Genomic DNA, 13,473 nt, shown 5'->3' with positions numbered 1-13,473 from the left:
TACATCTCAGAGATTGAAACTTACCTCAGTGTTAATAAGAAGACTGGGAATGTGTTCGAATGCTATTTCCTGCATTGGGACACCAGAATAATTTGAACACTGCTACTAGCTCACTTCAGCACATTCATGGCCCAGAATTGCCCATGACTGGGCCAGCTCCATTGCCACAGCTTTGCTGGAATTTCGATGGAAATTCTATGAACATGCATAAATCAAGTTTCCGCTGCATTCATGTCAAAGCTACAATGGCAGAAAGTGTAATGGAGCCCAATTCACTCGTATTCCTGTCTGTAAATTACAGACTGAGGTAAATCTACATGCTCTGGCCTAATTGTTAGCCAGTCTCTAACCATCCTTCACCTGAGGTCTACACTTGGCTTGGAAAATTCCCTAAGCTGTTCCTGCTTTGCCGCTGGAACTTCACTGGAGGTGCAGCGGGGGCTCTGTCTACACACATGTCAGTGACTCAGAGATGGACTTCCGAGCACATATCTGCAGCATCACTAGAAGTATCTTTTTCCACCTTTGTAACATTGACCATTCCTTACCTGGCCTCAGCTCATCTGCCACAGAAACCCTCATCCATCCCTTTGTTATGTTTAGATTTGTCTAATACAGCCCTGGCTGATCCCCCATGGTGCAGTTTACCAGTCCAATGGTGACAAGCTGAGAGGTGGGAAGGCTAGTAATATGGCAGGAGGAAAGCGCCAGGGAGCTTGTCATCTTCCGGCTACCATGGCATGATACTAGCATCAGGAACGCTCATAGACACAGATACCCACTGAGCTCTAATTGAATCACATAGGAGCCCAATTAAGGGTCACTTACCACACTGCCGGCATCTTGCCTGCATTGGGAGGGTCCGCTGCTGTGTGGGGAGGCCTGTTGGCCTCCCAGTGAGTTCTGGGGGAAGGATGCTTCTTAATGACTGCTTCATGGTTCTCAGATGGCCCTCCATACACCAATGGCACCCCCACCGAGGGGACAACCCCCAACCCCTGCCAGGACCACCGGCCATGGCAACATTAAAGAGAAAGCTTACCCTCTCTTGGCCTCTGCATTGAGATACCCTCTCTTTCATGTTGCAGCCTCAGCAGTGGCCATCTCTAACAGCTGTGCTCCTAAGCTGCCGACCTGTTGGTCCTCTGATTGGGCCGTATGCTCTCGGAGTTGGGCTGCCTTCCTCGCTTGGACAATTGTCCCAGCGACAGCCTCTTAATGGGCTGCCGTAAGTAAAATGCTGCCTCAAGATCCCGCCATTCACCGGAGTGGGCTTGACTCTTGCTTTTGGTCCCGGCATTGGGACCTCTTCCCTGCTTGCAAAGTTCAGGCCCCTTCAAACTTGAGGTTATCCAAAACTCTACTCTTTGTGTTCTAACTCACACCAAGTCTTGTTCACCCATCACCCTTGTTCTCATGACTTACACTGACTCCTGACTAAGCAATGCCTCAATTTTTAATCCCCCAAGGCCTACCTCTGTAATTTCTGCCAGCCCCATAACCCTCTGCACTCATCTAATTTGGGTCTCTTTAGCACCTCTGATTTCAATCGCTCCACCATTGGTGGCCACACCTTTAGCTGCCAAGGGATGAAACTCTGGGATTCTCTTTCTGCACCTCTTTACTTCTCTTTACTATTTTAAGATGCTCCTTAAAACCTACAAGCTCTTGGCGATCTGATCTAATATCTCCTTATGTGACTCCGAGACAAATTTTATAACAGACCTGTAAAGTGCTTTGGGATGTTTTATTATGTTAAAGGAGTTAGATAAATGCTGTTGTTGTTGAAGGAACATAGGAACAGGAGTCGGACATTCAGCCCCTCAAGTCTGTTCCATCATTCAATTAGATCATGGCTGATTTGTAACTTAGCTTCATTTCTGCGCCTTGATTCCATTACTTGTTACATTATTAACAAAATTTACAAGAATTTTGGTTTGTACTGACAACACTAATGCTCATTGCATTATTCAAAATTCAAAATTCTTTATTTGCAAATTTCTATTACATTCAATACTCCCAGAATCTGAGCATTATACAGTTTCACATAAATTCTTATAAATCTTTATTGCAAGATCAGCAGCTAAAACAATGTTAAATAAAGCTTTGAAATTGTTTTACAAGCATTAGTAGATCTACTGTCCATTCTGCTTCTAACAGATGATGCAAGGACTCAATGGAATTAATGTGTAGATTTTAATGACCTTATTATAGATTCCCATAAAGGGAAAAGAGAAACAAATGGAAATAATTATTAAGACAAACACTAATTTGCTGATCAGTAACATTACACTATTTTGTATTTACATGCTATTGAATTAAACCTTACACTAGTTAAAGAAATTCTACTGTTAGCATACAGTGGGTTCAAATAATTAATTAATTAGCAAGTATATGATTGTATACTCATAGCATTGGAGTAGTAACCCAAAAGTTGTGAACTTAGAAAATCACCATGTTAAGTTGTGAAATTAATCTACAAAAAAAGGCAATAGAAAAAGTTGCCCAGAGCACCTCACGGATGCTCACATTCGAGCTGTTGGATCGGTTCTTTATCTGTCCCATTTAGCCCGGTGGTAGTGCCATGCAACATGGTGGGGATCTCCACAGTATGAAATCTGCACTTGGTCTCCACAAGGAGTGTGTGCTTTTAGTATGAACAATGCTGTATGGACAGACATTTCTGTGACAGGGAGATTGGTGAAGATGAATCAAATAGACTTTTCCCCTATGTTTGCTCTCTTACCACTTGTCACAAGCCCAGTCTGGCAATTATGTCCTTCAGAATTAGGCCTGTGGTGGGATTATTGATCCACTTTTGTTGATGGACAATGAATTTCCCCACTCACTGCACATTCTTGCTACACTCAATGCTTCCTACATCTTAGGTTTAACATGGTGGAGGTATGTGATGATCAGCAGGAGGTTCCCCTGCCAATGATTGACCTGAAGCCAACATAGCTATGGGGTCTGTTATTGATGTTGGAGGATTCCTGGGGCCACTTACTCCCAAAGTATGCTCCTATCTCTGGTGGGTGTGCACTGCAGATGCAGTGATGAATGATTCTAGGATGTTGGCTGATGGGTCTGAGGAGTCATAGTGCCACCCCCTGCTGTCCTCAAGGTGGCTGTGGTGGGGAAGAGACTGCTATCCACCTCCTTCTGGAATGTGTTTTTACAAAGAAAGCGTGGAAAGAGATGCAGTGGTTTTAGTCAAGTTTCATCCCAAGTAGCTCCATGGCACAGGGTTCTATGTGCTGAGGGATGCAATAAAACTTGGGAAAGGCCACAGTCTAAAGCCCTCCTGCCATAGTCCACCAAGGGCTATAACCCATGTAAAATCCCCTGGGCTGAATGCATTGGAGAATTTTTGACATGAAACGGATATTGCAAGTATAACCTGTCATTGTAAGTGGAATCCCAGAGTGCCACATACTGTGCTGAAAGTAACTGAACTCTATTGCACTTTATGTAATGCCAAATTTGAATTGTTATGCAATGTACTTGCACAACTTTTATGAATAAAGTATATTTTTTGAGGTAACTGTAGGGATAGCACATACAAGATACTACTGTCCCGAGATTCATTATGGATGGGCACATGTGCCTGACCACTGCTACCAGAATTTCATTCTGAGGGGGCACTGATCAGCAGAAAAGCAGATTCAATGGTGTCATTTAGAATGTAGAAGCTGAATCCATATTCCAGCCACAATTATTTGAAGGGTAGAAGGGACAGCCTTCTCCAATCTGGTATCCAAAATGTCTATGGTATCAGTTGCCAGAATCTTTCACTGTCCTTAGCTCCTTCTTTAAGCAGAGGTGGAGTGTGGTAGGTTAGGTTTGCAGTGCTGTAGGAGCACTCTGATGCAGTTTGCTATGCAACATTCACACTCTACTGGGTGGACAGTATGGTTGAGCTTACATGGATCATGGTGTGGCAAATATTGGTAATGGTCTCCATCAACTGACCCACCATTTGTAGCAGATCCTTGGATACCAAAGATGCCTGGAGTCAGCTGCTAGGAGCCATCCAAGACTAGCCAGGGATAATTCTCTCCAACCGTTTTTTAATGGCCTTTCTCCAGCCTCTCCTCACTGGAGACAGAAATCTCCTCATTTAAAATGGCTCAGTATGGAAAGGGAGCTGGGCCAGATCTAAAGATCTTTGAATCTAGATTTGGGGTTAGGGCAAGAATGGATAATTCCTTACATTGAAGTACCTTTGACAGCTCCCTTCTCATTTAAGTATACCACTCTGAGTTCTGAAATGATTTAGCTTTTACTCCAGACTTGTGAACTGAAGAACAGTTCAAAGCTTTCCTTAAGACCAAAAAATAATGTCAACTTGTTTCCCATTAATTCACTATTGTCAAGATTTTTCCAACTTCTTCACTGGTCTTTCTTTAAAGCAGTTGATGTAAAATTCAGCTTCAAATTCTGTTTCAGGCAAAAATAAAACAGTTACAATCATACCATTTACAACCTTTGCATTGCAGTAAAACTTACACCTTGTCGGTTTCTATTCGGAATAGGAAGAAAATCACACTCAGTCACAACCCCATCTGAAATCTGATTTGGTAAAATGTATTCAAGCCTCAACTTGACTGACCTCTGTCTTGAATTATTAGCAATCCTAAACAGATATTTTGACAGAAGTTATAAAATAGAATAGCTAGAAGGTTTGACCACCCAGTCATGGGTTTCATGTGAATCAGCTGTAGACTTCAGCAATTGATGGATTGGCTGCGATGTGTCCAGCCAACCATAAATTGGGATCACTGCCGCTTTACCAATATCCCACAACCTTAATCTTCACCTAAGATGAAAGCAAAAAACTGTAGAGGCTGGAAATCCAAAACAAAAACAAAAATACCTGGAAAAACTCAGCAGGTCTGGCAGCATCTATGGAGAGGAGCACAGTTAACGTTTCGAGTCCGCATGACTCTTCAACAGAACTGTTGAAGTGTCATGAGGACTCGAAACATTAAATGTGCTCCTCTCCACAGATGCTGCCAGACCTGCTGAGATTTTCCAGGTATTTCTGTTTTTGTTCCTAATCTTCACCTGTTCTTTTCTAATAGCCTGCAGTGCAACATCAGACAGTTCTATATGTGCTCAGCAAAGCATATATGCTTCAATTGCTGATTGTATGCAGCAAATTCACACAGTTAATTAACAACACAGAGGCCTAGAAATTGGTTCATGCCTGACTTCCGGCACAAACCCAATGACACCTATACACTGCTGTGCCAGAAGCTGATTAACAAGAGAACCATGCCAAATTGGGCTTAGCCGCTGTGCTGGGGTCCTGCGTCAGTCACAAACAAGACCAAGGCTGGCCAGTTGGGGCACTGGCATTAGGCTGGCAGTGGGGTGCGGTCAGGAGGAGTCAACCAATGGCAGCAGCCCACAGTTTTAAAATAGTCAGGATATGCACTCCTGCTTCTCCCAGCTCCATGTTCAGTTAAGTAAATACCATTTTGCTGACAGCCTCTGGTGGTCCTTTTAAAGGCTGTTTGTTTGACTGCTTTTCACCCGAGAAGATCGATGGCAGCACGCACGGAGCATGCTGTGGTCAGCCAGGAACAAATTTGTTGAAAGGGCCTGAAACAGGTATTGTGAACCCAGATTTTCATATCAGCATTGGGCCATGCAGCAGGTTTAGGTGGGTGGCCTGGGTGACACTGACTACAAACAGCCTAACCAATATGATGTGTGACCCATACCTACAGAATCACAGAATCGTTACAGCACAGAAGGAGGCCATTCCTTTCAGCCCACCATGTCTGCACCGACTCTCCAAATGAGCAATTCACCTACTGCAATCCCCCGTCTTCTCCCTGTTACCCTGCATGTTCTTCCTCAGTGTGGAATGAATGTCCACGTGCTGTATGCTGTACAAGACTCAACAGTGTCCATTTTGCACCAAAAATGCAGGAACTACGAGATCCAATTTCTCAGCCAGAATCTTTCAAAGACAGGGGGTGGATTTCCACAGGGAATTCTCCCAAATATCCGCTGTAACATCAGCAGAAGAGCTGCGGAAACCCCAGAGATGGACTATTTGCCATTTTCCCCAGATTTCTTTGGCTCTTCCATCCAAGGTGTGGTGGAGGATTGGCAGAAATCCCCGAGCATGTTCAAAACAAGGATTCTGTTATTAACTAGCAGTAAACATGATCCTTAATTCACTCTTACAAAACATTTCATAATAACACATGACTTCACTGTGAGTAATTTAGAGAAAGAAAGCAAAGCTCATGGCACTGAAATCTTCTGAGTTAGTTTGATTTGAATTTGGTATATTTTTAATGGATATTCAAAGTGATTCAGCTGCAGTAAAAACCTGACCCCAAATAATTCTCAATGTTTGGACAGGATGAAACTGATTTAACAATGCAGCTCCAGGAATCATTACTGGAATTGACTAAGTGTAGGGTTTTTTTCCAATTTAAATGAAACTTTTCCCTTGAGGTCTCTCCAAACAAACCACCACAGCCCAGGTGAGACCTGAAGCAGGTGACCTGTGGTCTGGCATCTACTCACGGTGTCTTAATCTGGCAGATTGCAGTCAAATGACTGTGTTTGAATTAAGGTCAGGAGTATTGTCATTTTTGTTACTGGCACAGATGCAGCTTCAATCCAGTACTGTCCCAATGGCTGAATGGAGATGACGGGGTAGAAAGTATCGGATTGTCTGCCTGTTCTACATGCCACCCGATATTCAATCCTATTGATTTCAGTGGGATTTAATATTGGGCGGAGTGAATGACAGGTGGCTGATGCAGTAATGTCCGTTTTGCAACTGTCTCAGATGCGTTACTTCCCCTGCCACCAGCACCCCACCCTCCCCAAATAAATTCACCACACCAGTAAAATTCCATCGCACACAGAGTTTTGGTGGAGTTGTCCATGGTGCAGCGAATGCTTTTTATTTTGTGGACTTGGATCTCTACATTACTAATCACAATGGAAAGAGAATTGTATTTTCCTCTTATTAGACTCACACGCCTTGGCAATTGGGTGCTGTGGAAATAGTGTTGAAGCAATAATAATATCTTTAGCTGGATGTTTGCACAAGCCATTTGCTGGATTAAAAAGAATGCTATTAAATACTTACCTCAATCTTTTTTTGTGGTGATTTCCTTTAAAGGAAAAAAAAACACAGATTAGTTCAATTACAGTAGAAAACTACAATTAAAATAGACCCTTACTTTTCTGTCAAAAATGACATAAATGCGACTGTGACAAAGGTAAACTATTTCTCCTCATCCTTCTTGACCTGTCTGCAGCCTTTAATGCAGTTGATCACACCATGTACCTCCAATGTCTCTCAACTGTTGTCCAGCTGAATTGGACTGCACTTGCCTAGTTCCATTCTTATCTATCTAATCATAGCAGAGAAACGCCATCAATGACTTCTCTTCCTGCTCTCATGCTGTTACCTCAGGTATCCCCAAAGACCTATTCTCACCTACATGCTGTAACTCGGCAACATCATCCAAAAATACATGTTTCCACATGTATGCTGACCACACCCAGCTCTATTTCACCACCACTTCTCTCCACTCCTCTACTGTTGCTAAATTATCAGACTCCTTGCCTGACATTGAACCAAAGAAAAGTTACAGCACAGAAGGATGCCATTCGGCCTATCTTGTCCATGCCAGCCCAAGGACACCCAGGTGCCCTTTCTAATCCCACCTTCTTGCACCCAGCCCATAGCCCTGCAGCTTTACAGCACTTTAGGTGCAGATCCAGGTACTTTTTAAAAGAGATTAAAGCTTCTGCCTCTACCAACAACTTGGGCAGCGAATTCCAGACACCCACTATCCTCTGCGTAAAAAAGTTCTTCCTCATGTCCCCCCTACACCTTCTGCCACTTATCTTGAATCAATGTCCCATGGTTCTAGAATTCTCCATCAAGGGAAACAATTTTATCCTGTCCACTCTATCTATTCTCCTCATAATTTTATACAGCTCAGTCAAGTCACCTCTCAGTCTTCTTTGTTCTAAGGAAAATAACCCCAACCTATCCAATCTCTCCTCGTAGCTACACTTTTCTAACCCTGGCAACATTCTTGTAAACATCCTCTGCACTCTCTCCAGAGCTATTACATCCTTCCTGTAATGTGGTTACCAGAACTGCACACAATACTCCAGTTGTGGCCTCACCAGTGTTTTATACAATTTCAACATTATATCCTTACTTTTATATTCTATACCTCTGCCAATGAAGGAGAGCTTTCCATATGCCTTCTTCACATCCAGCAATGCATGAGCAGTAACTTCCTCCAATTAAATTTTGGGAAGACTGAGGCCATTTTGTTCTGTCTCCCACCACGGCCTCTGTCCCTCTTCCTGGCAACTGTCAGTGGTGGAACCAGGCTGTTTTCAACCTCAGTTTCATGGCCAGAATTTTATGCTGATTGGGCGGGCATATGTCCGACCCTAATGCACGTGAAATTGCATGAAATGACGTCGGGCATGCATTCCAATGTCATCGCGCATGCGAGCAATATTGAAGTTGGCAGGCGTGCGTGGGAATCGGAGCCATGCACATCAACAGTTAAAGGGCCAATTAAGGCCATTAAAAATCCTAATGTCCACGATTTTGTTTGCCCATGAGATTTCGCGCTCGATGCAAAGGCAAAACAGTCAGGCAGCCCGCTTTTAAAGAAACTTCATCCAAGGATGGGATGAAATGTCCAGGGTGAAATATAAGGAAAGATATCTGGGAGCTGATGTCTTTTGAGTTCTGTTGTCAGGCGCTTAAATGTGCTGCATAGACACAGTTTGGTGCATTTTTTCTTGTCATTTAATCAGTCCAGGTCTGCAGCTCCCTGAGGCAGCTGTCTGCCTTCAGGGACCTCGCTAGAAGTACCCACCCGCACCTCACTTTTGGTGGCACCAGCCCTCTCCCCGCCGCCCCGCCGCCACCCTGCCACCCTGCCACCCCCCCCCCCCCCCCCCCAAAAGCAGCGCTGAGGCTTTTTCAGCACGCGTTTCATGCTGGCTGGCCTTTAACTGGCCAGCCAGCGTGAAATTGCATTTGGGAGCCAATCGCGGGCAGAAGCACATTTCATGTCCGCTTCCAGGCCCACCACCAACTTGGCGGACACGCCAAGTGTGAAATTCAGGCCCATATTGGACCCTGAAATGCGTTTTCAACCACACACCTGTGCCCTAAGACCGCCTGGTTCCAACCTCCTAACCTTGATCTTCTCAGCCCATGCCTCAGCTCTTCGGTAGTTAGAAACCCTCATCTGTACCATTCTTACCTCTAGCTTCAACTATTCGAATGCACTCCTGGCTAGCCTCCCACATTCTACCCTCTGTAAACTTGAGGTAATTAAAAACTCTGTTGTCCATGTCATAATTCGTATCACGCTCCTTTCACCCATCAGCCCTGCGCTTGTTGACCTACATTGGTTCCCGGTCAAGCAACATCTTCGTTTTTAAATTCTTATCCTTGTTTTCAAATCCCTCCATGACCTTAACCCTCCCTGGATCTGTAATCTCCTCCAGTCCTATAACTCTACTAAATAACTCTGGCCTCTTGTGCATCTTGAATTATAATTGCTTCATCATTGCTGGCCATGCCTTCAGTTGCCTAGGCTCTAAGCCCTGGAATTCCCTCTCTACACCTCTCCAGCTCTCTATCTTGCTTTCCTCATTTAAGACAATCCTTAAAACCTATGACTTTGACTAAGCTTTTGGTCATCTGCCCTAATATCACGTTATGTGTCTTGGTGCTGTTTTGTTCTATAATGCCTCTGTGAAGCACCTTGGGACATTTTATTCCATTAAAGCTACTACATAAATACAAATCATTGTGTTTACCTGCACTATTTTCCTGAAGTTGCTGACATCTTACTAGTACATTCACAGATACTATGCTGCCTAATATCACCACTAAGTGACCATTATTCATGGTTGAATCTTTTGAGTTTCAATCAACTATTAGATATTAGAGGGCAGTGCTGTCTCAGAAACTGTACCTACACCAATAAGGAATCAAACACTTCAGGAAACTTACAGGAATAAAAATTGGAGGATTCCTGCTCCTTGTAGCCTTACAATAGCAATTTTAGCACTTAATTTTTTAGACCTTTTCTGCTCTTCTGCTAAGCCGAGTTTGCACGACATGCATATCGCAAGTCCTGTGTGTAAGTAAAATGTCACTGGGTTCCTATTTCGACCATAGGACAAACTTTAATTTGTATGGATTAATGGGGCCTGGTTACATGCTGGAAGGGCCTGGGAAATCATTGGCATCATAGAATGCGGTGGCAAAACTACCACCTCCTTTTTAAATTTGCTACTGCTCAGTGTAGGGATTTAAAATCTCCCCTTTATCAGCATCTTTGGAATAATAGAACATTTTATTTCAAAAGCTAAAACAGATAAAGATGAACACTAACTAGTCTTTATCACCTTCTACCCCCATTCAATCACTCACACTTCACTTCCCATTTCACGCAATCAGACTAAGGACTTGTATAAGAACTGTTCCATGACTGCTCTCAGTGTCTCTATATAAACTGGGGTCACTTTCAGCAAGACTTATGCCATCCAGAAGTACTTTCAATGGATAGGAATATAGGAACAGCAGGAGGTCATTTGGCCCTTTGAGTCTGTTGTGCCATTCAATCAGATTATGGTTGATTTGTATTTTCACCCCTTCCATCTCCCCTTGGTTCAGTCATCTTTAATACCTTTGCCTAACAAAAATATATCAATGCCAGTTTTGAATTAGCCTCAACAGCCATATGGGGGAGAAAGTTTCAGATTTCCAAGACCCTTTGTGTGAAGAAATGCTTTCTGACATCAGCCCTGAACAGCTGAGCTCTAATTTAAGGTTATTCCACTTTGTTCATGACTCTCCTACCAGAAGAAATAGTTTCTATCTATCCTATCAACTCCTTTAATTATTGTAAATGCTTCAATTAGATTACCTCTTAATCTTCTCTATTCAAGGGAATCCAAGACAAGTCTCTGCAATTTGAAAATTTAACGCCTACAATATGGTGAATCTGAACTGCACTCCCTCCAAGGCCAATATATTGAGTTGAGATGCTGAACCCAGTACCTAAATAGGGTGTAACCAGAGCTCTTTCGAGCCTTAACCTGACTTCCACCCCTTTGTATTCTAGTCCTCTTGAGAGAAAGACCAAATTCCATTAACCTATTTAATTACTTTTTGCCCCTATTCACTAGCTTTTGTTGATTTCTGTACATGGACACCTCGAGTCCACTGCTCATTCACGCTCTGAGTTTCTCATCAAATAACGGACACATTTGCCAACAATGGCAAGTGGACTGAACAATAGGCAGATCCATGAGCTCAAACCCATAACTCATGGTTGGGATTCAAGTACTCCACTGCATGTCTCTTGTAACTGTCTTCAAACCCAAAAACAAAGAACTGTAAATTGTTATCCTACCTCGGTTTGTGTGTGATGCAAGATGTTGTGGGATTTAATGAAACAGGGATATGCAGATTTTGCTGTATCTGTCAAAAAAAGGATTGTGGATCAGAATTCAGCTTTACTACGAGTCTCTAAGAAACCTCATTATTAAGAGTGGTACTGTAAGAGATTGTACTTACGCAGCACAGTCGTAAACACCAGCACAGTCATGAGCAATACAGCAACCACGCCTCCAAAAAACCATCTGTTCAAGAATGAGTACATCACATTGAAGGTTAGGATACAAGCCACGACACTTGAGAACAAAATTCTCATTCAATGGTCTCAAAATTTCCATACCTTGCGAACACGGCGACACATATTGAGAGGACTAAAATGATCAGGTGGAAAAAGAAATTCTTGACAGTCATAGAATCTGAAGTAAAATCAATAATGCCATTTAACCAATACAGGCAGTACAGGAGGTTTAATTTCTTAAGGAAAAAAACAAACGTTTAACCAATATATGGCGATATGAAAAAATATTCAACATAGCCATTAATACTGCAAATCAAAGTTGATTCCACAAACTGTTTAAACTTAAATGTAGGAAGCAGGTGTGCACCTAAAATTCCACTTGCATTGATCTCATCCTGTTGTCAGGCATCAAGTGTGTAAATCAGGGGCAAAAGAGAAGACTTAGTGCAAAATCAGGAATATGGGGGAGGCAGTGGTGGTGTAATGGTATTGTCACTGGACTAGTAATCCAGAACCTAGGGTAATGCTCTGGAGATGCATGGCAGGTGGTGAAATTTAAATTCAATAAAAAAAAATCTGGAATTAGAAAGTCTGATAGTGACCACGAAACCATTGTTGTAAAAACCCATCTGGTTCACCAATGTCTTTCAGGGAAGCAAATCTGCTTTCCTGACCTGGTCTGATCTACATGTGGCTCCAGACTCTTAAAAAGGCTTCTGAAATGGCCTAGCAAGCCACTCAGTTCTCAACAGCAATTAGGGATGGGCAATAAATGCTGGCCTAGCCAGCATGCTCACATCCCATGAACAAATAAATAAAAACCCCAGAGATCCAAGGGCCTTCGTCTTGTTCCCTGTTGCAGTCCCAGCATTGGCCACGAATGCGCTCTTGGCACTTCTGGGACAATTAGATTGGCCAACAGTTCCTGAAGGTGGAAAATTCTCCCCAACGAGTGGCGGAAGTGCCACTCAGCTCTTGTTTAATTGTTTAGCCCGCCCATAGCAAGTTACGGCTGCGGGACAGGCCAGAGTGGAGCCATCCCGCTCCACGCCAACTATGTTTCGGGGGTTGGGTTGTGGGTGGCATCCACTGCCACTCCCATTTTATTCAGCCCAATGTTTCTACCATTTCTTATTCTTGGGGAGAATTTTCCCCATGTTGGGCATGCTGGTCGGGAGCAGCCACGGGTGGGTACGTACCCGATCGCTGCCCACGATCAGGTCCGTGCCACCATTTTAGGTGGGCGGGCCAATTAAGGCACACCCAGCATAGTTCATGACTCCCGTGCATAGCAGGAGTGGGTGGGTGGTGATGGGCATGCTCAGACCGCCAGGTCCAATGGCGACTCAGCAGTCTGTATAAATGAAGGCCCAGCAGGTCTGGAAAGGTTACTCACAATGGCTGGGAGAAAGGCTCTACAGAGGGGCAATGTTGGTGATGCAAATCCAGACAGTAGGCCATCGGGGCAAGCCAGTCCAAAGGGTAGGCCAGCGGGGCAGTGTGCCCCTCATTTTTCAGACGAGTGCCTAGCTGCCCTCTTGGAGGAGGTGGCAGTGTGTCCGGGGGGGGGGGGGTTCCTTCTTCCTAGGGACGGGAGGCAGAGGCCCCCCCACTTGACCAAATGTGTGTGGGACGAGGTGGCCGAGAGTGTCAGCTCCCATGATGTGGTGTGGCGCACATGGCTCCAGTGCCTCAAAAGGTTCAATGATCTCCTGCACTCAGAAAGAGTGAGTATGATGTTGCCTCAAGTCAATTAATGTAGCCGTCACCCAATCCCCCAAACCACACCCCGCCCCCAACA

General features: G+C 43.9%; 1 protein-coding gene across 4 annotated transcripts in view; it reads right to left on the bottom strand.

The window, feature by feature from the left end:
• Window positions 1-1,969: 1,969 nt before the first annotated feature.
• Window positions 1,970-13,473, bottom strand: part of tmem71 (transmembrane protein 71) — a 61,138-nt gene continuing 49,634 nt past the window's right edge. For 3 of the 4 annotated variants that reach the window (XM_041190366.1, XM_041190369.1, XM_041190368.1), the window contains 5 exons: window positions 11,775-11,850; window positions 11,615-11,679; window positions 11,451-11,518; window positions 7,124-7,148; window positions 1,970-4,440 (listed from right to left, as the gene is read on the bottom strand). In XM_041190366.1, coding sequence (XP_041046300.1) covers window positions 7,125-7,148; window positions 11,451-11,518; window positions 11,615-11,679; window positions 11,775-11,850 — 233 coding nt within the window. In that variant the 3' untranslated portion in view covers window positions 1,970-4,440; window position 7,124. The remainder of the gene's footprint in view (window positions 4,441-7,123; window positions 7,149-11,450; window positions 11,519-11,614; window positions 11,680-11,774; window positions 11,851-13,473) is intronic. The other variant, XM_041190367.1, reaches the window with a different exon arrangement.

The sequence above is a fragment of the Carcharodon carcharias genome, chromosome 6 (assembly GCF_017639515.1).
Source record: "Carcharodon carcharias isolate sCarCar2 chromosome 6, sCarCar2.pri, whole genome shotgun sequence".
In the NCBI taxonomy this organism is placed as follows: Eukaryota; Metazoa; Chordata; class Chondrichthyes; order Lamniformes; family Lamnidae; genus Carcharodon; species Carcharodon carcharias.
The sequence above is the reverse complement of the archived record's forward strand: the minus strand, read 5'-3'. Positions and strand labels throughout refer to the sequence as shown.